Source organism: Onychostoma macrolepis, chromosome 19, assembly GCF_012432095.1.
Source record: "Onychostoma macrolepis isolate SWU-2019 chromosome 19, ASM1243209v1, whole genome shotgun sequence".
Lineage (NCBI taxonomy): Eukaryota > Metazoa > Chordata > Actinopteri > Cypriniformes > Cyprinidae > Onychostoma > Onychostoma macrolepis.
The window spans coordinates 26,876,126-26,900,419 of NC_081173.1; the positions used below are offsets into that span (position 1 = coordinate 26,876,126).

Below are 24,294 nucleotides of genomic sequence, written 5' to 3' on the forward strand. Positions count from 1 at the left end.
AAACACGTGTTATAAATAGAAATCATTTTTATGTTATATTAGTTGTTCTTGTTGCTTTTGTGCAATAGATGAATAACAATTTATATATTTTTAGATATTTTATGTTTATATTTTATGTGCGGGAGTCCTGCGACTTGCACATTTGCAGAAAAATCATGCAATTAACTATGCGCAAGTGTACCGAGGACAAAAGCTGCTTTATAGGCAAAGGATGCTCACACCATTTTAATTTAGTTAATAAAGTTAATAAAACTTTATTAGTTTAGTTCATTGATAAAGAAAATCTATTTGTGACATTATTTTTGAAAGCATCCACATTTTTCAGCATGTCTCCACAAGTGCCTAAAACTCTTAACAGCACTGTAGCTTTGCAGGTAGGTTTCTTGAAGCATCTTGGAGACGTTGCCACAGTTCTTCTGGATTTAGTCTCAGTTTGTTCTGTTTCTTCATGTCATTCCAGACAGACTGAATGATGATCAGATCAGATCTCTGTGTGGAGCACCGGCTGTTGTCAGAAAAAAAAAAAAAAGTATATAATTGATATTAAAATAATAAAATTGGACATATTAAAAACACAAAACAAAATTGCAAAAACTTAAATTGAAGTCAAAATGAAAACAAAAAAATCTATATAAATAAAAAATATTAACAAAGACTATTATGATATTAAAACAATAAATAAAACATACCAATTAATAGAAACTATATATAGACATAAAAAATAAAAATGACTAAAACTTAAACTAAAATCAAAATGAAAACAAACAAATATAATAACAAAACTATCATAGTATATCACTGATATAAAAAATGCATAATATAGACAATAAAAAAATATTGAAAACTATGTAGACATATTTAAAAAACACACACAAAACTAAATTACTAAAACTGTAAATCAAATCAAAGTAAAAACAAAAAATATAAGAATCAAAATCAAACTATTAAGAAACATTACAACAGTAAATCAGTGATCTTAAAACAGCCCGTCTTCTGAGCTGTTGGCTCTTTATGTGGGTCTTTAACCTTGAGCTGTCCTCAGGAGAGCTTCACTTCCTGTGCTATTTGCACAAATCTCATTGAGGCCAGACTCTGAGATGGCATCTGAGTCCGGGCTCGAGGGTCACACCCCGTGATTCCTTCCCTGTGAAGTTTATTGCCATGCTTAGATTTCCAGATCTCCACCTTCTGCCTTCGGAACAGGAAGCTGCGAGCTCTAGTTCCCCTGATGATGTGAGTTATACTCAGATGTTTGATAAAGACCCCAGAGCCAGATGAATTTCACAAATATCTGTCAACATGATTGACACCATAGCACCGCAAAATATTATATTCTTAAAATGTGCCAGCGCTACAAGTCCAAATGCAATTTCGTGACATATTTTCCTGAAAACAAGCATAGCAAGTTGTTTCTTATTGGTTTTAATAATTTTTAAAGCATATTTAGAAATAGAAAAGAAGGCAAAATACTTATTTTTGTTTTTTCTGATTTTGTAATACAGGTAGTTTACAATTATAGAATTGCATCAGCTTAATTCATACCTTATATAATATGCAATTTCTGAATTAGCATTCAAAGTAAAAGAATTATATGACTGTTTTAATAACTGAAACTTTTTGCATACCTTTTTTTTTTTTGTAATATAATCCACTGTATAACCCATAAGTATCTGTGTACATGAGAATGAAGAGAAATTAGTGTTAAAGTCCCTAGTGCTTAAATTTAGCGTTCGTCAGAGTTGCAAGTAGACCCGGATAGACCCCGACCCTCAAATCCATTTTAATTAACACGCAATATGTTTACAGCTTCCTTTAGAGATATTAAGCTTTTTATAAACCAGGCTCTTCTGAATTATGCAAATGAGCCTTCCATGGAATCATCTCCAATTAGAGGAAGCTACTTTACATGCTTTTAAAGAAATATTTGTACATCATTTGACACTCAGCAATTATAGGCCAATCTTACATCGTTTTTAAGAAAAATTACTGAGAAAATAGAAGGGTGTTTTTCCTTTTTTTTTTTTTTTGCCTGTGCACCTTTAGAAAGTAAACTCTCCCGAAGTACTCTATTCACACTCTGATTTATTTATTTAATGAGATGAGAAGAGAAATGACATTTGTTGGGTCAGAAAGAAAAAAAACCCAGAATTTTCGTAAAATGCATGTATACTGTATGTCAGGGATTCTGAGAGAGAGGACTCAAATGCAGAATGAGTGATCACAGTTTATTAACAAAACTAGCGACGGGACAAGAGAAGGTGAGGAGGGGAGTATGGAAACCCGTTTCCGCTACTGAATAAAAAATTAAAAAGGTAATTGCGACTTTTTTTCTCATAATTGTGTGATACAAACTCGCATTTCTGACTTTTTTTCTCATAATTTTTCTCAAAAGTTATGAGATATAAACTCACAATTCTGAGAAATAAAGTCAGAATTGTGTGATATTAACTCGCAATTCTGACTTTTTTTCACAGAATTGTGAGATACTCGCAATTGCGAGTTATAAAGTCAAAATTGCAAGTTATAAAGTCAGAATTACGATTTATAAAGTCACAATTGCAAGATAACTCGCAATTCTGACTTTTTTCCTCGCAATTGTGACTTTTCTCTGAATTGGGAGATAACTCGCAATGCTGAGAACATGTGTCAGTCTCTCCCCCCCCCAAATTGGACTTTAACTCGCAGTTGTGAGTTTATAAATTGGAATTCTGACTTTATAGCTCACAATTATGTGAAAGAAAGTTAGAATTGTGAGATAAAGAGTTGCAATAACCTTTTTTTTTTTTTTTTTGTCACGGAAACGAGCTTCCATAGGAGAGAGAACACAGTCCAAACAATGGGCAGGGAAAGACTTGTAGACAGGCAGCCTGAAGAGAGAACCATAGATATGTATAGATGCCTCATTAGCGACTGTTTCTGTGGGCCGCTATACGGAAGCCGTCCACCATATTGTAATGGTCAACTTGACGTCATTCACCATAGTAGCCAATGAATATTCAAAGATGCCACAATCCTCCACAGCCGATGGTCTGCAAACCCATAGTATAGTGAATGACGTCAAATTGAATGTTCCAAAATGGCAGACGCATCTACATGCTTGGAGGGGGTCGATTGGGGCATCTATACAAATCTATGGAGAGAACAGCCACAGAGTCCAATCCAGGATGGCAGTCGGCCAGTGAAGCAGTGAAGGCAGCGCAGCTGGAGGCCGGAGGTTAGCAGCGGTGGCCTGACAGAAACACGAGGCTCAGCCACACCACACTCGTGGTCTCACAGGCACTGCACAGGTCTAGCTGCGTGGCAGATAAAGCGAGCAGACCGGGAGCTCAGCCTGCATGACGAGACTAGACTAAAGACAGACAAGAGAATACTCTACAAACAATTTGGCAGGGAATACGCAGGATCACAAAGAATAGTTAGACGAACTAGCAAACACAGAGAAGTTAGAATAACAATCTAGCAAAATAAGAGGGAAAGGGAGAACAATATAAAGGAGCGGAGAATATGAGGAACAGGTGAAAAGACTCAGACAAACAAGGACTAAACAAGGGGGTGTGGTAATGGGCAACAAGGAGGCAGGACGAGAGGAGCACATGGCAAACACAAACAAAGACAAAGCCATGTGCTCAAACACAACACAAACAAGGAAACATTGAACAAAGACAGGATAGACAAGACTTTCAGGGGAGATCCCTGACAGTATATCCACTAATAATAATGTTCAAGATATGCATCTACTGTGAAATTACTATAAAAAATTATTTTGGGAAACAAATGTCATTTTTGTCTCATCTTAAATGATGCATTGTTTTAAATAGCATTTTAAACATTTCTGAAATAAAATGGCTTCTTTGTCTTGATGAGGATAATTTTATAGCTAGCATTTTGGTGTATACAATACAGAAAAATAAACAATATTATTTGTTGCTTTATTAGAAACAATGCATATATTTGCATTATATTTATCTTAATTTTTTTTTCTCACATCACGTCACATCTTCTCGTGCCATACTTACATTTATAAAACGTAAGTATAATTCTTTGTTGTAGTAGGAATGATGGCGCAACTATTGTACAAGTTAGATTTTACAGATGTGAAAATGACATTTTTTTTGTTATGATTTTGTGGTTATTTATTTTAAGTTATAAATAATGAAAGCATGATAAGCAAGGTTTCCAAGGCAGGTTTAATGTGCCTTTCATATTTAAAAAAAAAACATTGAAATCTGTTATACTGTATAAACATTACTTAGCTGTAAGTAAGTAAGTCACTTTTACTCTCTATTTAAAATAAATAAGTCAAGTAAATGTAAATGTGGTCTCTGTTGAAGATCTGAGATGATCAACATCACAGCGCTGAACGTCACAGCACTGAAACGGCCCTAATTAAAGCTGTTAATGATCTCAGATCTACTGAAGTGGACTGGCCTCTGAGGCACACAGTTTTTAATTGGTTTAGATCCTATCAGTCCAGCAGAAAGTTCTTTGTTACCTCATAAGAGCACTGACTAATTAAAACTGATATAGCATGTGAAGTCCCTCAAGCAATGTTTAGCATTTTTACAACATTTAACGAAAACAAAGAGACATAAAAGCCATCAAGATAAACCTTTAAAGTTTGAATGTTATGCTGCGTTATGTAATGTCAGAATCTCTTGCGTTACCTATAGCCCGTTTGATTATTCAAGGAATATAAAACATAATATGTTCAAATGAATAGTTCACCTATAAATCTAAATTTGCTGAAACCCTCAGGCCGTCCAAGATGTAGATGAGTTTGTTTCTTCATCAGAACAGATTTGGAGAAATTTAGCATTACATTCCTCTGCAGTGAATGGGTGCCGTCAGAGTGAGAGTCCAAACAGCTGATAAAAACATCACAAAAATCCACATCCAGTATGTCAGTTACATCTTATGAAGTGAAAAGGAAGAAACAAATCCATCATTAAGGCATTTTAATTTTAAACCATCACATCTGGCCAAAATACCAGTCCGTAATGCATAATAACACTTCCTCTAGTCTAGTGAAAAAGTCCATCCCCTGTTGTCTTCTCACATCAAAATCCACCAACATATTTGTTTATAACTGTTTTGGACTGTTTTCACTTGTAAACGGTGCTTGATCTGTGCATATTTTTCTCCTGATTCAGACAAGATTACTTTTTCACTGGAGAAAGCAATATTCTGGATATAGGAGTCATATTTTTAGCTGCAAGCAACAGTTTGGAGTTAATTATACATCTTAATGTTCGATTTGTTTCTTACAAACATGCATCTTTTCACTTGCCAAGATGTTAACTGGAGGACTGGAGTCGTGTGGATTATTGTGATGTTTTTATCAGCTGTTTGGACTCTCATTCTGACGGCACCCATTCACTGCACATTGGTGAGCAGGTGATGCAATGCTACATTTCTCCAAATCTTTTCGGAAGAAGAAACAAACTCATCTGCATCTTGAATGGCCTGAGGATGAGTACATTTTCAGCAAATGACTCATATAGATAACTACTCATATAGAAGTATAGAAATAATATGTGACGTGGAAGTACTGATCATTTGTACTCACAGACAGTCGGATCAGTAGGTTCCTTAGTCTGAGAAAATGTTTATAATGTGCATAAATAATATAGTCTGTTCCAGTTAATGTTTCACTATATTTTCTTGTACCTCGACCATGGCAAATCAAATGCCATCCTGCAGAGCATATTGCTCAACTAAATTGGATTCATATCCAGAACCCAATATCCCATTTTAATGTTTTAGTTCAGCAAAGTACATTTCTGCAGTTAATATCAGAGAAACCCTGAACATGAGAGAGTTGAAAATGACTAGATATTGAAGCAGCAAGAAAAGAGAATGAACTCTAACAGGGAACACTGAACTGTGATTAATGCCGTTCAAAGGCTTCGAGTTCTTCCTGTGAAATTCAGTAGGTAATCATTGAGATGATCCAGCATGTCTTGTATTTAAGAACAAGGAACATCCCTTTACGTTTTTTAGTGTCTCTTTCATGTTATTGAATTACAGTGATGTTGTATTTCCCCCCTGCTGGAAATGTAATGCTCCCGCTGCGGGTCAGTCGCTGCTCACTAAGGTTTTAAGGTCCTGTTACATCCATGTGGTGGAAACGTGAGTGATAATCTTTATGCGACACTTTGTACTGACTTCTCTGCTGGAAGCCATAGGGGTTATATTATGCACTTTTGTATCATTTCATTTCATGTAATTGGTCTTGTAATGGATCTCATTCACTAAAATTGCACGTGGGATTCAAATGTGCTCATATTCTTGTTCAGTCTAAGAAAAGTCTGTCAAAATAGGACCCTATGAATTCTATATTCATTGGTGTTTTGAGCTTTAATCTCCTCTTTTTTGAAAGAAATTCATATTTTATTCAAGCAGTATCAAAAGTGACAGTAAAGACATTTATAATATTACAAAAAATGTATTTTTAAAATAAATGTTGTACTTTGAACTGTCTAACCATCAAAGAATTTTGAAAAAAAAAAAAAAAATCATGGTTTTCACAAAAATATGAAGCAGAACAACTGTTTTCAACATTATTAATAATCATAAATGTTTCTTGAGCAGCAAATCAGCATATTAGAATGATTTTTGAAGGATCGTGTGACACTGAAGACTGGAGTAATGATGTTGAAAATATATCTTTTCTTATTGCAATTCTCTATTGCATCAGTATTGTAAATGTAGGTGGGAATATGTTAATGAGCTTATTACATGTGACATGGACATGTTGCGAATAGAATACTAGTAATTCCAATACATTTGAGTCTAAAATCATATAATGAGTTAAAGTTGGTATTCCCTCCAGTTCGTTCACCACTGGAAATGGAAGGGCAGTTTGAGCACATTGCATTGTGGGATACAGGAATTCACACATTTATACATATTTTGGCAAATGCACTCTTAAATAGTAAGTTTCCAAAAGTGGATTTCCCTAGTGATGCCATAGAAGAACCATTTTTGGTTCCCCCAAAAACCTTTCAGTGAACAGTTTTTAAATTAGCCATTTTTTTGTTGTTGTTGTTATTGTGAAGAGCATTTTAATAATCTAAAGAACCTTTTGTATAATGAAAAGGTTCTATGGATGTTAAAGCTTCTTCATGGAACCATCGATGCCAACAAAGAATCGTTATTTTAATGAGTTTAGTAAGACATCCAGGTTTTCTTACTGTGCATAAATACTATAGTACGCACTGTAATTTTTTTAAGTTGTAAACAGAACAACAAATATTGTAGTACCTTTTACAAGAAAATCCAATTTCAGTCTTCCTACCTGAAAATTTCACCTTTAGTTCAGTGTGTTACTTGCAGTTTATTTTTAATGATCAGTTTCTGAGTAATAAAATGAATCACGCAACACAATTTATTAACGCTTGCGCTTGTCTATCTAAACATAGATAAATAGATAGATCGGCTCTGCTTATTTGCGACTATGCTCATTTGCACTGTGCTTGGTAGCCTATATGTGACCCTGGACCACAAAACCAGTCTTAAGTCGCTGGGGTATATTTGTAGCAATAGCCAAAAATACATTGTATGGGTCAAAATTATAGGTTTTTCTTTTATGCCAAAAATCATTAGGATATTAAGTGAAGATCATGTTCCATGAAGATATTTTGTAAATTTCTTACTGTAAATATATCAAAACTTCATTTTTGATTAGTAATATGCATTGCTAAGAACTTCATTTGGGCAACTTTAAAAGCGATTTTCTCCATATTTTGATTTTTTTGCACCCTCAGATTCCAGATTTTCAAATAGTTGTATCTCGACCAAATATTGTCCAATCCTAACAAATCAAACATCAATGGAAGGCTTATTTATCCAGCTTTCAGATTATGTAAATGAGATGTTGCATCTGTGTTCTTTTTTTTTTTTTTTGCGTTGTCATTAAATCACCGGCAGAAATTTTCATGCCCATCGGTGCTGTTCGGTATTGCGCTCTCACGCTAATTTGCCCTGTTTAGTAAATCTGACCCATAGTTTGATATTAAAGCCCCATGACTGTTGTTGAATGACCTGATAATGTAGATTTATTTCAGTAAATGTTCTGTATGAACTGGGAAGCCTGTGTTCCGCTGTGCATGCTAAAATATGTCTCCATATTGAGCTATTTTAGCACAAAAGAGCAAAGAGAATTGAGTTTTTCTATCATATGTCCCCTTTAAATTGGTTTAGAAGCTAATATGAGCAAATCATCTTTACCACGATTATATAATGCTTTCTAATGGCTGGTATAACTGCATTAGTGTGTGGATGTTTTCTTAGGTGTCCTATAACTCTATCAGAATGTTTTCTACTGTAACGTTAAACCGAAACCTCATTGCATTTACGCAGAGTTTTTATCCCAACAGATGTTAGAACACACCGCCAGGCAACTCAGCTCTTGGAATAAATTTACACGTAACCGTAGATCCGTCACTGCATCCTTTGTCGTAACAGTCAGTCGTGGTTGGCGTTTCTCTCGACTTCCTGTCTAAGTGTTGGAGCGCGGAGTGCAGGTGACTTTGTAATTCGAGTCCTGGCGTGAGGTGACTCACGGTATCATCAGCTGCGCTCCAGGAGTCTGGCAAAACCTCGCTGGCTCCTGCAGATCCTCCTGCCAAGCTCCTGTCGTGAATTCGATTTTCTCAGCCCTGCTGAGAAGCTGAAAATATGTGAACGTGTACAGATGTTTCTATCAGCACGACTCTGTCAAACTGAGAGGCTTTTGAACACAAACCTGCATTTAATTGCCATTTAACATGGGCTTTTCTTCTAAAGCAACTTGCTATGCACTAATTGAAAGGACAGTTTGTTTAGCCTCAGTCTTTGCAATCAGCATGAAAACAAAAATGACCTTATTTGCTTTCTTAATACATCTTGTCGTGAATGATTCATTGGTGCAAGATATACCAAAGTAAACAGTGTTGGTCTTTGCAGTCGTTAATCAAAATGCATTAATGACATCATGAACGCATGTTATTTTTCAGAAACCTCTTTTCATGATCCAATCAATTCATGATGGATAATATCAAGCCCCATCTCACATTTTTTTGCTCATTCATGCATTGACGCAAGTGGGTTGTGAGCACCATTTCTGCTGATTTTAATAGTGACGTATGGCTTGTTTACAAGGTTGAAATAATTTCTTCTGTACAGCTCAGTGTCTTGTTAATTATATACTATTAGAGTATTTATTCATATTTTAAATTAGCTTTATTTTTATATTTTCAGTTTTTATTTTAATGCTAGTTTTAGTTATTTTGTTACACGCTTTTGTAATTTTTTTGAAAATAAATCTATTTAGCTTTATTTTTATTACATTTTTATTTTTATTTATTTATTTATTTATTTTTTGCCTATTTTCTTTTGGATTAAATATTTAAAAACAAATAAATCATAAATAAAATAGAATAAAATAAACTACCACAAACGTACAAACAAAGAACAGATACTGTCAACACTGCTTATGAATATTGCAAGTATCAATATGACACACTAACACCATATAAAATCACTGAGACAATATTTATTTATCAGAAAAGCAGTATAAGTGGTAATATTGTGAAATATTACTACAATTTAAAATAACTGTTTTCTATTGTAATACATTTTTAACTGCGACTGACTAGTTGGAGTTTTAGTTTTAGTAATTTTATGTGCTTTTGTCATTTTTATTAGATATATATTTTTATTAAGCTTCAATGTATTTTTTTCACTTTTAGTAATTTTAGTACTTTTCAAGTTTATGATTTTTTTTTTTTTTTCATTATAGTATTTATATTTAATTTTAATTCAGCTTCATTTAAATTGCTGAAAATTATATAACAACACTGATTCGTTTGTTTAAGCAGTCCCAGATGTCAACTTCTGGTCAACTATTCATCTATCAACTGACAAGCCAATTAGATTATTTATGTTTTTCTTTATTCTTAGGAGTAGTCCAGTTGCTCAGTGAACCGAATGATTAGTTGATTTTGAAAATGTGTAGTTTTGCGCATCATAAGAACATGCATTATAGTTTGACATTTGCTGCTACATGTAATGAATTTTATCTTATGCTTAAATCCTCACACACGCACATTCACATGACATACACTTGCTGGCGGACTCTCAAATGCAAATTCGCCTTGACACTCGCATAGTAAACACGAAGTACAGCAGCGTGTCGCCGGAAGTCAGACAGCAGCTGACAGGTCTGCGCCAAGTGTCCTAAATACAGCAAAGACCCTTAGGTTCATCTGCTCTGTGTGTGTGTGTGTGTGTGTGTGTGTGTGTGTCCGGATCACAGGTAGCTATTGTAACACCAGAACAATGGCGACAGTGTAAACAGGTAGTGTCTGATGAACAAAACAGACTGAGATCTTCTGGAAGCATTAATCATCATCAGAGATGTTGTCTTCTGCAGGAAGTGAGTCGTGGAGAAAGAGATATATTACATTGACTCGGACAGACCTTGGCCTTCTTCAGGACAATGGTCAAAAAATAGAGACTTCCTGTCTTTTCCTCACAGCTCTTTATTTTAGACCTTTCCGCTGCAGTTTGTCCCTCAAAATAAGAGAAAACATTGTCTCACAATCTCTTTAAAGCCTACCTTCTACATTTAAAATAATTGTAATAATTTTATTAAAAATACTAAATATGCAGAGACAATCCATTTATATTTAGTAATCAGGCATGTGATCTGCCAAATACAAAAAGAAGGAAAAATCTATTAATATTACAATTTTTATTATCAACAACAACGACAACAGTAATATTAATGATTCTTTTAATTTTAAAGTATTAATATACTATTATTGAAACAGCAGTTTATTTCTTTATTAGTTTAGTTTTTAAAATTTAAAGATTATTTTAAAATTATTATTATTGTTATTATTAGTGTTATTTCAAATTATAAAAATGAAATCAATAAAAAGAATAATTTTCCTGAGTAATTCATCATGTGTAATAATCATTTTTAGTTTAGTTTTTTGTTTTGTTTTGAGCATCCTGACTATCAATGGCTTGAGTTTGGGGGACTGTCTGTTTGTTCAGCCGATAGCAGGTGTGATTGAGAAACCTGTTTGAAATCATTTTCATAACATTTTAAATATTTTTTTTCTTCCTATTTCCAAAGATATTACACACTTCACCTTTAAACTGGTTAGTTTTCTTCAAGATTTGATGTCAGGAATTTGTCCAGTCCATGTCATTTTTAACGAAATCAGCACTCATGCAAATTACTCTGAAATTACTCAGCTGTCACTAATAAATTACTCTACAGCAGCGCTTCTGAATGATTTTCATTAGATATGCTGCGAATTTACTCTTGACAAAGACATGCCTATAAAGTCACTCTATATGCATATTCACAAAATATGTGTCACTCAACTCTAAATTAAAAGTTTGAGCCTGGCCGAGAGCCTTTAGAAACGAAATGTCAGTATGTTCTGATTACTATGGTTTTGAAGAGTCGGAGAGCATTTTTGCTCATATCCCTGAATTTTAAACCTTAGTTGGGACCCTGTATGAAACATCTCATTTTTGAGATGAAAGCACTCAAGTGTAATTTTCTTCTTCGGCGCTGCCATCCTGATCACATGTGCTAGTCGCTATAAATACTCAAAGCTCACGGTATTCTGTGTCTGCATTCGTCAACACAATATTATAGGAATAGTTTTGTCAATTTTGTCATAATTGACTCACCCTCATGATGTGCCAAACAGTGTGACCTTCTTTTTATTTTGTGGAACACTAAAAGAGAACGTACATGCAGCTTTATTATATAGGAGTAGTTCACCCCAAAATGAAAACTTGCTGAAGATTTACTCACCCTTGGACCATCCAAGATGTAGATGAGTTTGTTTCTTCATCTGAAAAGATTTGGAGTGATTTAGCATTACATCACTTGCTCACCAGTGGATCCTCTGCAGTGAATGGGTGCCGTCAGGATTAGAGTCCAAACATGATAAAAACTTTACAGTGATCCACACCACTCCAGTCCTTCAGTGAATGTCTTGTAAAGCAAAAAGCCATGTGTTTGTAAGAAATAAATCCATCATTACTGTTTTTAACATTAAATGAGTTGCCTATATGTAAATACACACGTTGTCTGAATCAGGGAAGAAATATGCACAGATCAAGCACCTTTTACAAGCTCTAAACAAATATGTTGGATTTTTATGTGAAAGGACAACAGGGGATTTTCACTAGAGGTAGGGTTATTATGCATTATAGACTCATTATACCCAGAGGCGTAGAAATAGGGCAGGCAAGGCAGGCAATTGCCTGGGGCCCCGCATTTTGAGGGGGCCCCCGACAGCTAACCATTTGAACAATCGGAAATGTCATTATTAATAATATACACGTAACATGGAGCAATATATCTGCATCCCCCATAGGGGGCTCCCTCTCGCGTTACGCTGGATATGCTAAACTATTTATGTTATATTATGTGTTTTGACTACTTTTTGTATGTTGTATAAATATATATCTAGGTAACAAAGGTATATTAACAAAATAATCTTTTAGAAGGGCCTCATCTATTAATTTTGCCTGGGGCCCCCACTTCATCTTGGTTCGCCTCTGATTGTACCCAGAACCTAGAAGTTATAATGCCTTATAGATGGATTTATTTCTTACAAACACAGCTTTTTACTTGGGTTACTTGTGGATTATTGCGATTTTTTTATCAGCTATTTGGACTCTCATTCTGACGGCACCCATTCACTGCTGAGGATCAAGTGAGCAAGTGATGTAATGCTGCATTTCTCCAAATCTGTTGTGATGAAGAAACAAACTGATCTACTTCTTGGATGGCCTAAGGGTGAGTTCATTTTCATTTTTGGGTGAACTTTTCCTTTAAAGTCGTCTGAAACTTTTTTTGTTAGGAATTGAAGTCATTGTACAGTAACTTTCGTATCTAATTGGCACAAGTTGCCATCAACGATGTACAACCTTCACATCAACCTTTTAATTTTTGGATGAACGGTGCCTATTAAGCATGGTAATTTGATGTAAAATTCAGTGGAATAAGGAAGACACAATACACACGTCGTCTTGAGCCTTGTTAACCCAGAAAACTTTTTTTAATTAATCAGTGCATGCATAATTAATGGGTATTTAATGCCTACTAGGCTAAATGTTTTTCCAGTGTCGTGCACAGCTCATTATTTTAGGACGTCTTCCTCTTTTCTTCAGTTTTAAGGTGTTTTCTGACTGCTGGAGTGTTGTATCTGACTACAGTTGACCAGGCGGACTCAATGTGTGTGTTGATGTCTAGCTGTACTGTATGTTGATGTGATTAATGAGTGTGGAAAATACAGGGCACGTGGTGTCATAACAGCAGTTAGCAAATCCCCATATGCCGTATGGAACTGAGGGACAGCAGCAAACTGTACTCATACTTGAATGTTTTATAAAGAGAAGTTGAAGACAAGAAAAGGGCAGGAGCGAGATATAGGAGAGAATATTAAACAGAGGCTCCTTTTAAAGCTGAATTTCATTTAAATCTAAATAGAAGGAAACAAAAAAAAGGAAAAATAAGATCTTGTAAGATGTGGAACCGTAAGGAAGTAGTTCAAAGAGGTAAAATGGATTAGTCACTGCTTTTGAAAGAAATTGTGCCTTTTCTTGTTTTACTTTTTGATGATACGCTCTTGCAAGTGTTTTTATATTCTTATTAAAATTCAGCTCCTTGTCTTCTTTTCTGCATCACTAATACGAGAGACAGAGAGAGTGTCTGATTTTACTTTGAGTTATTTTTGTGCATTAGGATATAAAGATATTGACAGTCGGAAATCAAAATGTTCTTTCTATCACTTTGTTTCATAAAGGCCAAGAAGTCATCATAAAAGTCAATGAACTGTAACTACTGGAAAAAGTATATAATGCCTTCTATAATGCATTATTTTTAGTGGTATTTTATGTGGGGATTTAAAGAAAACTGCTATGAATGATAGGTAATTTTGTGCATTTCTAATTGTTATCAGTTTTTAATTATATTGTCACTGTTAATTTTAGTGTTATTAATGTAGAAGCTGTATGATTTAATAGTAAATATTATAATTAAACAATACATTTCATTTTAATATTTTTATTTTAATAAAATTAATTTATTAATAATCATTATACACTGAACAAAATTATAAACGCAACACTTTTGTTTCCCCCCCATTTTTCATGAGCTGAACTCAAAGATCTAAGACTTTTTCTATGTACACAAAAGGCATATTTCTCTCAAATATTGTTCACAAATCTGTCTAAATCTGTGTTAGTGAGCACTTCTCCTTTGCCGAGATACTCCATCCACCTCACAGGTGTGGCTTATCAAGATGCTGATTAGACAGCATGATTATTGCACAGGTGTCCCTTAGGCTGGCCACAATAAAAGGCCACTCTAAAATGTGCAGTTTTATCACACAGCACAATGCCACAGATGTTTTAAGTTTTGAGGGAGCGTGCAATTGGCATGCTGACTGCAGGAATGTCCACCAGAGCTGTTGCCCATGAATTGAATGTTAATTTCTCTACCATAAGCCGTCTCCAAAGGCGTTTCAGAGAATTTGGCAGTACATCCAACCGGCCTCACAACTGCAGACCACGTGCAACCACACCAGCCCAGGACCTCCACATCCAGCATCTTCACCTCCAAGATCATCTGAGACCAGCCACCCGGACAGCTGCTGCAACAATCGGTTTGCATAACCAAAGAATTTCTGCACAAACGGTCAGAAACCGTCTCAGGGAAGCTCATCTGCATGCTTGTAGTCCTCATCGGGGTCTCGACCTGACTGCAGTTCGTCGTTGTAACCGACTTGAGTGGGCAAATGCACACAATGGATGGCGTCTGGCACTTTGGAGAGGTGTTCTCTTCACGGATGAATCCTGGTTTTCACTGTAAAGGGCAGATGGCAGACAGCGTGTATGGAGTCGTGTGGGTAAGCGGTTTGCTGATGTCAACGTTGTGGATCGAGTGGCCCATGGTGGCGGTGGGGTTATGGTATGGGCAGGTGTATGCTATGGACAACGAACACAGGTGCATTTTATTGATGGCATTTTGAATGTACAGAGATACCGTGACGAGATCCTGAGGCCCATTGTTGTGCCATTCATCCACGACCATCACCTCATGTTGCAGCATGATAATGCATGGCCCCATGTTGCAAGGATCTGTACACAATTCCTGGAAGCTGAAAACATCCCAGTTCTTGCATAGCCAGCATACTCACCGGACATGTCACCCATTGAGCATGTTTGGGATGCTCTGGATCAGCGTATACGACAGCGTGTTCCAGTTCCTGCCAATATCCAGCAACTTCACACAGCCATTGAAGAAGAGTGGACCAACATCCCACAGGCCACAATCAACAACCTGATCAACTCTATGCGAAGGAGATGTGTTGCACTGCGTGAGGCAAATGGTGGTCACACCAGATACTGACTGGTTTTCGGACCCCCCAATACAGTAAAACTGCACATTTTAGAGTGGCCTTTTATTGTGGCTAGCCTAAGTCACACCTGTGTAATAATCATGCTGTCTAATCAGCATCTTGATATGCTACACCTGTGAGGTGGATGGGGTATCTCGGCAAAGGAGAAGTGCTCACTAACACAGATTTAGACAGATTTGTGAACAATATTTGAGAGAAATAGGCCTTTTGTGTACATAGAAAAAGTCTTAGATCTTTGAGTTCAGCTCATGAAAAATGGGGGAAAAAACAAAAGTGATGCGTTTATAATTTTGCAAAGTGTGTATATATATATCACTTATCACGGTTGTTTTCAGTGCTATTCATGTAAAACTATATGCTTTAATAAATATTACAATTAAATAGTAAATGTAATATTTAAATTTTTACTACATCATATTATTGAAATATTTTTATTTAGCAAATAAAATACATTTATTAGGAATTGCTATATATTTTTAATTGTTATATATCATTAATTCATTCATTCATATTCAGTGTTATTAATGGAAAAGCTATATGCTGTAATAGTAAATATCATGATCAAATAATACATTTATTTTAATATACAAATGCTATGCTTTAATAGTAAATATTATATTTAAATAATACATTTATTTTAATAAATTGAATACTTTTTAAATTATATGCTTTAATAAATATTAGTTTTAATATATATTTATTTAAATTAAACTCATAATTGATTAATAATCACTATTATCGTGTTATTGCATTAATGTAAAAAAATGGCATCCTTTAAATAAATCTTAAAGACAAATAATAATTAAAATACCGTATTTTATTTTCATAAATAAAATAAATATTCAATTTATTTAATTCAACAGCACATTCTTGGAGAGGGATTCCAGCTTTAAATGGGGGCTCAAACCCTCCTGGTTTTAATAGTTAAGGTTCAGATTTGTTAAGAAATATAATATTGTAAATGCATGAATACAGAACTTCTCCTCACTATTTGTTTGCAAGGCTGGTGACATTCTTGTGAACATGTCATGCATGATTTTTCCATATCGATTTTTCTTTCTGAAATGAAGGTTGAGTGTTAAGTTCACGCCTCAGAGGCGTTTTTGCTCCTGAAGTGGGGTCAGATGAAGGTGTCGTCTTTATCCATCACGCCCCTTGATCGGCCCTCACCTCCAGTCATATCTCTGCCTGTAGTCTGTGCTATTTCTAGTCATGAACGATGCAGACATTAAAAACGTAAACCTGCATTGAAAAGACTCTTGAGACTCTCAGTCCTTGAGAATATAAACTGTAAACTGTAGGTCCCATCAACCTGCTCTGCTCAGACTGTGAACTACAAATGAAGCATTGAAATTCCACTTTGGGGAAGCTACTATGATTTGTGCGATCGTTCTATGCAGTAGTTTTATAAATAGCATTGCCTGCTCACTATTTTTAAGTCCCAGTGGTGCTTTTCTCTCTAAACTGGTGCATGCTGTCACTTCACATTGCAGATCACTGCATTCATACTGCATCCCTCCTGTTCTCTATGCAGTCTAAGACTTTTCTCTGTGTTTTATCACAGGTTGAATTAAGGCTGGACAGTGGTGATGTCACTGCAAAGTAAGTTTAATCTTTTAAGAATTGCTAAGTTTCATGTTTTCACATTTTCTTTTCATATTAATATATTTTCTTGAACTGACCTTTTTGGTTATACCTGACATGCTACGCAGATGTAAAGTGGCATGTAGATACAATAGAATCCAAACGTCTGAGACCACCTGTAAAAATGCTCTGTTTTGCAATTTAATGTGAATTCATATTAATACAAATTAATAAATGATATTAACAGCATAAAAAATTAAGTGAATAAAATTTGCATAAATCTCAATGTCACAGTATTTGATTCTTTCATCCTTTATTTTAATAAGAGCAACACATGAGCTGCATGTACAAACACTGATTTCACAAGGTCAGTGCCACTAATTTGCTTAGTAGTGACTCAAAAATAGTAAATAATTTAAGTATTTACTTAATAATATAATATAAACATCAATGCTTTATAGTTTGTTTAATGTTGTAATTTAATTTAATGTGAGTGTATGTATACACACATTAAATAAAATTAAAACAATTTGATTAAACAAATAATAAGTGAGTGTATAATAATAATAATGTTATTATTGTTATTACTATTATTATTTTAACAGTTTATGTAGCCTTTAATTGTATAATATTTTGATAATGTATTTGATAATTCCATAAACATGTCTAGTATTTATATCATAATTATACAGTATATTGATAATATATTTCATAATTATATCAAAATTACAAGCATTATATATAATTTATTATATACATTTTACCAGTTAATGTAATGTAATCTTTAACCTCTTAACTGTCACCCGTTCCCTCAGAGGGATACCTAAGTTCACTTCACTATATAACAAATAAATCCTAATCTAATCACAACAAACTATATATCGTTGGAAAGGTCTAAGACACCTAAATAGATATTTTACCACTGTTTTTTGTTACAAATTATGCAGGAAAAGTAATAGATTAATTTATGACAAGAGTGCATCTCAAAAATCTACATCTGACCTTTATCACAAAAAGTCTTTTTTCGTTGCCTTATTCCTTATCACGTTTTAGAAATCATCATAAATTATTTTCCAAATGAAAGCTTAAACCCTCATAATTCATCCTGTGAAAACCATTTTAAAATCAGACATTGATTAACCAGGAAATGGTACTTCAAAATCGTATTACAAAATGTATTTGTTCGTGAATTATAATAATTTAAGGTTGGATAGTGCACTTTCACGTCTATGTTCAAAAATGGGGGTGACAGTTAAAGGGTTAATTGAATAATATATTGCTGAAAAAAGTCAGAATTAGTGGTGTTATACATAATATATATTATAACTATATTAACAATATAATGCATATTAATATTATGTATAATATATATATATATATATATATATGAAAAATAAGATATATAATTAAATTGAATATATATATATATATATATATATATATATAATTTTAATTAGCAAATGATTTTCTAGGAAAACACATCTGATGACTCTATTTGAAATGAAGCTCTAAGCCTTTGTCAAATATTTACTAATATTCATTCTCATCTCCCGCAGTGAGTGAGGCAGAGGGGGCCGTGAAGGTGGAGGAGTGGCAGCAGACGTTTTATGCCTTAGACTCAGGCATTCAGTCAGGAGCCACCACCATTCGAGATGAGGATGAGTCTGAGTGCAGTAAGAAGTACAGCGGCAGTGCCAGCGCTGGCGAGAGCGCCACAGGTAATGTTCTCTCCAAAGGTCTCCATTCGCCTCTCCGGAACATTTTGATGAATTATACGACCTGAGGGCCTCCGAAATTTCACATTAGAGTCAGTGGCATTGAACCCTTCCGCGAGGGCTGTGGCGTTTCACTGTACTTGTGCAACATTAGGAATGTGTTCTTTTGTTTATTTTGGGATTCTGCTTTCTTAGACATAAAACGTGCACAGTCAATGTGAGGATATGCATTAAAGGGATAGTTCACCCAAAAATTAAAATTTGCTGTTAATTTGCTCTCCCTCAGGCCATCCAAGATGTAGGTGACTTTCTGCCTGCTGTAGAACAGTATAGATTTTTAGTTGAAAATGTGGTCCTTGGCGATTCATAAAATTCAAGTTAGCAGCTATTGGCACTTTAAGAGTCAAAAAAGCAAATGCAGGCAACACAAAATTAATACCTGTGGCTCCAGATGATACTGAAAAATGTTTTTTTTTCAAAAAGTGAAACTTTCATATATTCTAGATTCATTACATATAAAGTAAAACATTTCAAAAGTATTTTGTTTTGATGATTAGAGCTTACAGCTTATGAAAGTCAAAAATCCAGTATCTCAAAAAATTTGAATATTTACATTTGAGTTTCATTAAATGACCATCCCTAGAGTATAAATTCCAGGTATCTCTTGTTCTTTGAAACCACAATAATGGGGAAGACTGCTGACTTGGCAATTGTCCAGAAGACGAACATTGACACCCTCCACAAAGAGGGAAAGTCACAGAAGGTCATTACTGAAAGGAGTGGCTGTTCACAGAGTGCTGTATCAAAGCATATTAAATGCAAAGTTGACTGGGAGGAAGAAATTGGGTTGGAAAAGGTGCACAAGCAACAGGGATGACCACAAGCTTGAGAAGCCAATTAAAACACTTGGGAGAGCTTCACAAGGAGTGGACTGAAGCTGGAGTCGGTGCATCAAGTCACCACGCTTCAGGAAAAGGGCTACCAAGCCACTTCTGAAACAGAAACAATGTCAGAAGCATCTTACCGGGGATAAGGAGAAAGAGAACTGGACTGTTGCTCAGTGGTCTAACGTCCTCTTTTCAGATAAAAGTAAATTTTGCATTTCATTTGAAAATCAAGGCTTTGAGTCTGGAAGAAGACTGGAGAGGCACAGAATCCAAGCTGCTTGAAGTCCAGTGTGAAGTTTCCGAAGTCAGTGATGATTTGGGGTGCCGTGATGTCTGCTGGTGTTGGTCCATTGTGTTTTATCAAGTCCAAGGTCAATGCAGCCGTCTACCAGGAGATTTTGGAGCTCTTTATGCCTCCATCTGCTGACAAGCTTTATGGAGATGCTGATTTCCTTTTCCAGCAGGACTTTAGCACCTGCCCACAGTGCCAAAACTACTTCCAAGTGGTTTACTGACCATGATATTACTGTGCTTGATTGGCCATCCAACATGCCTGACCTGAACCCCACGTGGAATCTATGGGATATTTTCAAGAGAAAGATGAGAAACAGTCGATCCAACAATACAGAGGAGCTGAAGGCTCAGTCCATGCCACTCCTCACTGATGCTGGAGTTTGTGCTAAAGGAGCCCCGACCAAGTATTGAGTGCATAAATTAACATACTTTAAAGAATTTGAACTTTTCTGTTTTGCAAATCCTTTTTTATTATTATTGATCTTAGGAAATATTCTAATATTTTGAGATACTGGATTTTTGACTTTCATGAGCTGTAAGCTCTAATCATCAAAATTAAAACAAAAAAACCTTTGAAATGTTTTACTTTACATGTAATGAATCTAGAATATATGAAAGTTTCACTTTTTGAAATGTTACAAAAAATGTTTTACCTTTTCATGATATTCAAATTTTTTGAGATGCACCTGTATATTGAGGTCTTATGAAGCGAAATGATCAGTCTGTGGAGAAACTGAACATTATTTACAACATTATTACCTGTTATGTTCTCTTCATCAACTAAATTCACGGTGAGTGTATTATACACCTCCAACGCCTCTTCTCCAATGGTATGTAGCAGAATGGCTATTTTGACTGGCTCTTGCCCCTGTTGCAGTCATATACAGATGAAAACGTTGCTCCCATCTGCGCCAATTTTCTGCTAAATTGCCCGTTAGCACTAGTGACGAGGGTGGCTTGAACTGTTCCATGTTCGTCTGCCGACAACATGCCAATTTTCTGGCGTGCTAATCAGTTCGTATCAACAAAACTGTTCGTGGGACTCACTCTACTGTCACTTCTGACACCATGTTATGTGCAAAAAAAAACAAAAGTGAGAGAAAATGTGAAAGCAGAATATTAGTCTGTAACAAAAGGATCAAAGGATTCTCAAAGCAATTTGAATGGACTATTAAATGTTCATAGTCACTACTGTTGAGTAAATATATGGTATGGTGTAGTGAGTTAAATGCTAAGTTAGTTACTGTAGAGAGAATTCGAAATGAGCCAAAATACCAGTGTACATGATCCTATGATGCTGGTTTTTGCGCTCCAGTTCCTCCAACAGTCACTGAACTGAGGAAACAGTTCCGGTTTGTTCACTTTATGTGATTTAGACATGTAAAACATCCACATTTCACATCATTATTGGTTGCTTTAATAATATAATTGAGTAAATGTGATGTCATTGCGTGACTGCATAAACAAACTAGTGAACTGAACAAGTTCATAGATGTAAACTATCCGAAAGAACCAGTTTGCAAAAAATTATTTCCCCATTTGCTCTGGATTACAGGTAATAATGTTGTGAAATGTGAATAATGTTCAGTTTCTTGCACAGACTGATCGTTTCGCTTCATAAGACCTCAATATATCGTCAGGAGCCACTGGTATTAATTTTGGGTTCCCTGATATACTTTTTTTTAATTCTTAAAAACCAATAGCCGCTGATTTACATTATATGAATCATCAAGGACCACAGTTACAGCTAAAAGTCTTCTTTACTGTTCAACTCCAGAAAAGAGTCACCTACGCCACGGCTCAGAGAATCTTATTGCTTTACCTCTATAAGATGCATATTAAATGTACCTGTGGTTTTCTCATTATTCTTTGTTGTCATTGTGCATGTCGTCACTTGTAAGTATCTGGGAATTTTAAAATAGATTCTTCACCATGGCAGCATATGTGCTTGCATAGTTTGGAAGAAAGCTGCAAATTTATTGTCCGCCCAGAGCCAGTGACATTTAGAAACTCATCCAAACACTCAGTTCAGTAGGTTCACTTTTTATGGTTTGAACATTATTGCTATCACAACAGAACCTCCGAAGACCCCTTTCTGGCGCTTGCGATGCTTCCAGCATGGATTGCACTTTATTCGGAGAGTCACAGGCACGCTCCTATTATTCCCACCTCTGGTTCTCTGGTGTCAATCTATTCTGTTATTAAATGTGTCCTGTACTGCATCACTCTGCAAAATATAGTGTGATACAGCGTCAGTTATAAAATGATTGCATCCGAAATCTGATTGGAAAAGCCACGTTTGAGCTCCTATAGATGGTAAAATAACCTATAAGTGCACACCTGTGACTGCCCATTGATTCAATATTCATTCACCAAGTCTACATATCTGCAATATTAGGTACAGTCGGTTATAGTTAGAAGAAGTAATTAATATAATAATAAAAATAAATAATAATAATAATAATAATAATATATTCATTGGTTGAAGAAGTGATAAATGTAATATTTTTCATAAAAAAATAATAGCATTATTATTATTATTATTATTATTACTATTACGTGAAGCTAAAGCGTGATACAGAAAGTCCCAAAAGTGTAGCACTGGCTCAGAAACATCACTTTAATAATAATAATAATAATAATAATTAATTATTTGTAGGGAGAAGGGATTAATTTAATATTTTTAATACAATTATAACTATTATTATTATTATGTGAAGCTGGAGCATATTTCTGAGCCACGCTGTTACACTTTTTGGAACCTTTTTGTCATAAAAAATAGCACACTTCACATTTAATATACTTTACAGATATTTTTAATGTTTGTTTGTAAAGTTAAGTAATTATTACAAATTTTGTCTGCAGTTTTATGCTACCTTTTCATATAATCAGTCTGATACTTACAGTGATTTTTTTTATTTATTATAAAAACACCTCATAACAGTCATGTTGCCATTATTTATATAGCACTTTATACAGTAGAGATTGCTTCAAAGCAGCTTTACAGTGCTAAATAGGAAAGTAAAAAAATCAGTGATGCAGACTTCATTATAAAGATTTGTTTCATTGAACAGTTTGAGTTTGCCTCAGCTATAAAGCAGATCTGCGGTACTTGTGCCATTCACTTCAGTTCAGTTCAGGTTGTTTCTCAATAGTATCAGTGCTGTCGAGTCAATGATAATACAGAGTAATAAGTGTTAAAATGATTGTAATGCATCACCTTGAGGAGCTTGTTGGTTTAATTAGCCTCTTTCTTCATCTGTGCTCAGATATCGAGGCTCAGTACAATCTAACTCGAGCTCAGCGAGTACGTGCGGCCATGTTCCCCGAGACGCTGGTGGAGGGAGAGACGGTGCTCACTGCGCAGAGCAATCCAGACCAGCCCACCAATGTGCAGAGACTGGCCGAGCCCTCGCAGCTCCTCAAAACAGCCATCGTCCACCTCATCAACTATCAGGATGATGCTGAGCTGGCCACTCGCGCCGTACCAGAGCTCACCAAACTGCTGGCCGATGAGGACCAGGTACGATGACAGATGGGGAAATGAAAATATATGTACAATTATCACATTAAGCCTTTTCATTAAAAACAAAGACCTAAGACCAGGAACTGTGATAAAAGAGCTGAGCTGATATCTTAAATGATCTGGAGTAAAAGTACAAGTTTTGACTTGCTAGCTGTCATTCTCAAAGAATAAGATGGGGGAGTGCATGTGATAATATGAATCTTTCCATTACCCTTTTCGTTTTGCAAGATGGGAAATAATCTCACAGGATGAACTAGAAATGTAGAAGGAGAAAGAGGGAATAAAGTGAAACAAAGGACTGAAATGTGCTATGATATGATGTGAAAAACAACTTTAGGATATGATCTATTTTCCAAGTTAAATTACTGGCTGCTGAGAGCATGCAACCACTGAAAGTCTAAAAACATTTAGAAACCATATTTTTCCATTTTTCTATTCATGCCGTGTGAATAATTTAGCATATTTTTGCATGTTTTTGCATATTAACACTTTACAGTTTCTTATTTCAAGAACACATTTTCCCATTTTATATACATTGAGCAATTTTAATACTGTGATGAGTCACCAGTTGTGAAATATGGTTCCTTAAAGGAATAGCTCACCTAAAAATGATTATTTACTAAACATTTACTCACCCTCAGGCCATCCAAGATGTTGATGGGTTTGTTTCAGGGAGAGATTTGGAGAAATGTAGCATTACTCACTTACTCACTTACCATTGGATCCTCTGCAGTGAATGGGTGCCGTCAGAATGAAAGTCCAAACAGCTGATAAACACATCACAATAATCCACACCGCTCCAGTCCATTAATTAATGAAGCAAATGTAAGAAACAAATCCATCATTGT

The 24,294-nt window shown here is 35.1% G+C and overlaps 1 protein-coding gene across 3 annotated transcripts in view; it reads left to right on the forward strand.

Annotated features, from left to right (window-relative positions):
* Positions 1 to 24,294, forward strand: part of jupb (junction plakoglobin b) — an 81,676-nt gene that overhangs the window by 23,900 nt on the left and 33,482 nt on the right. For all 3 annotated transcript variants that reach the window (XM_058753359.1, XM_058753358.1, XM_058753361.1), the window contains exons 2-4: positions 17,005 to 17,042; positions 18,581 to 18,742; positions 23,190 to 23,443. In XM_058753359.1, the coding sequence (XP_058609342.1) occupies positions 17,030 to 17,042; positions 18,581 to 18,742; positions 23,190 to 23,443 (429 nt within the window). In that variant the 5' untranslated portion in view covers positions 17,005 to 17,029. The remainder of the gene's footprint in view (positions 1 to 17,004; positions 17,043 to 18,580; positions 18,743 to 23,189; positions 23,444 to 24,294) is intronic.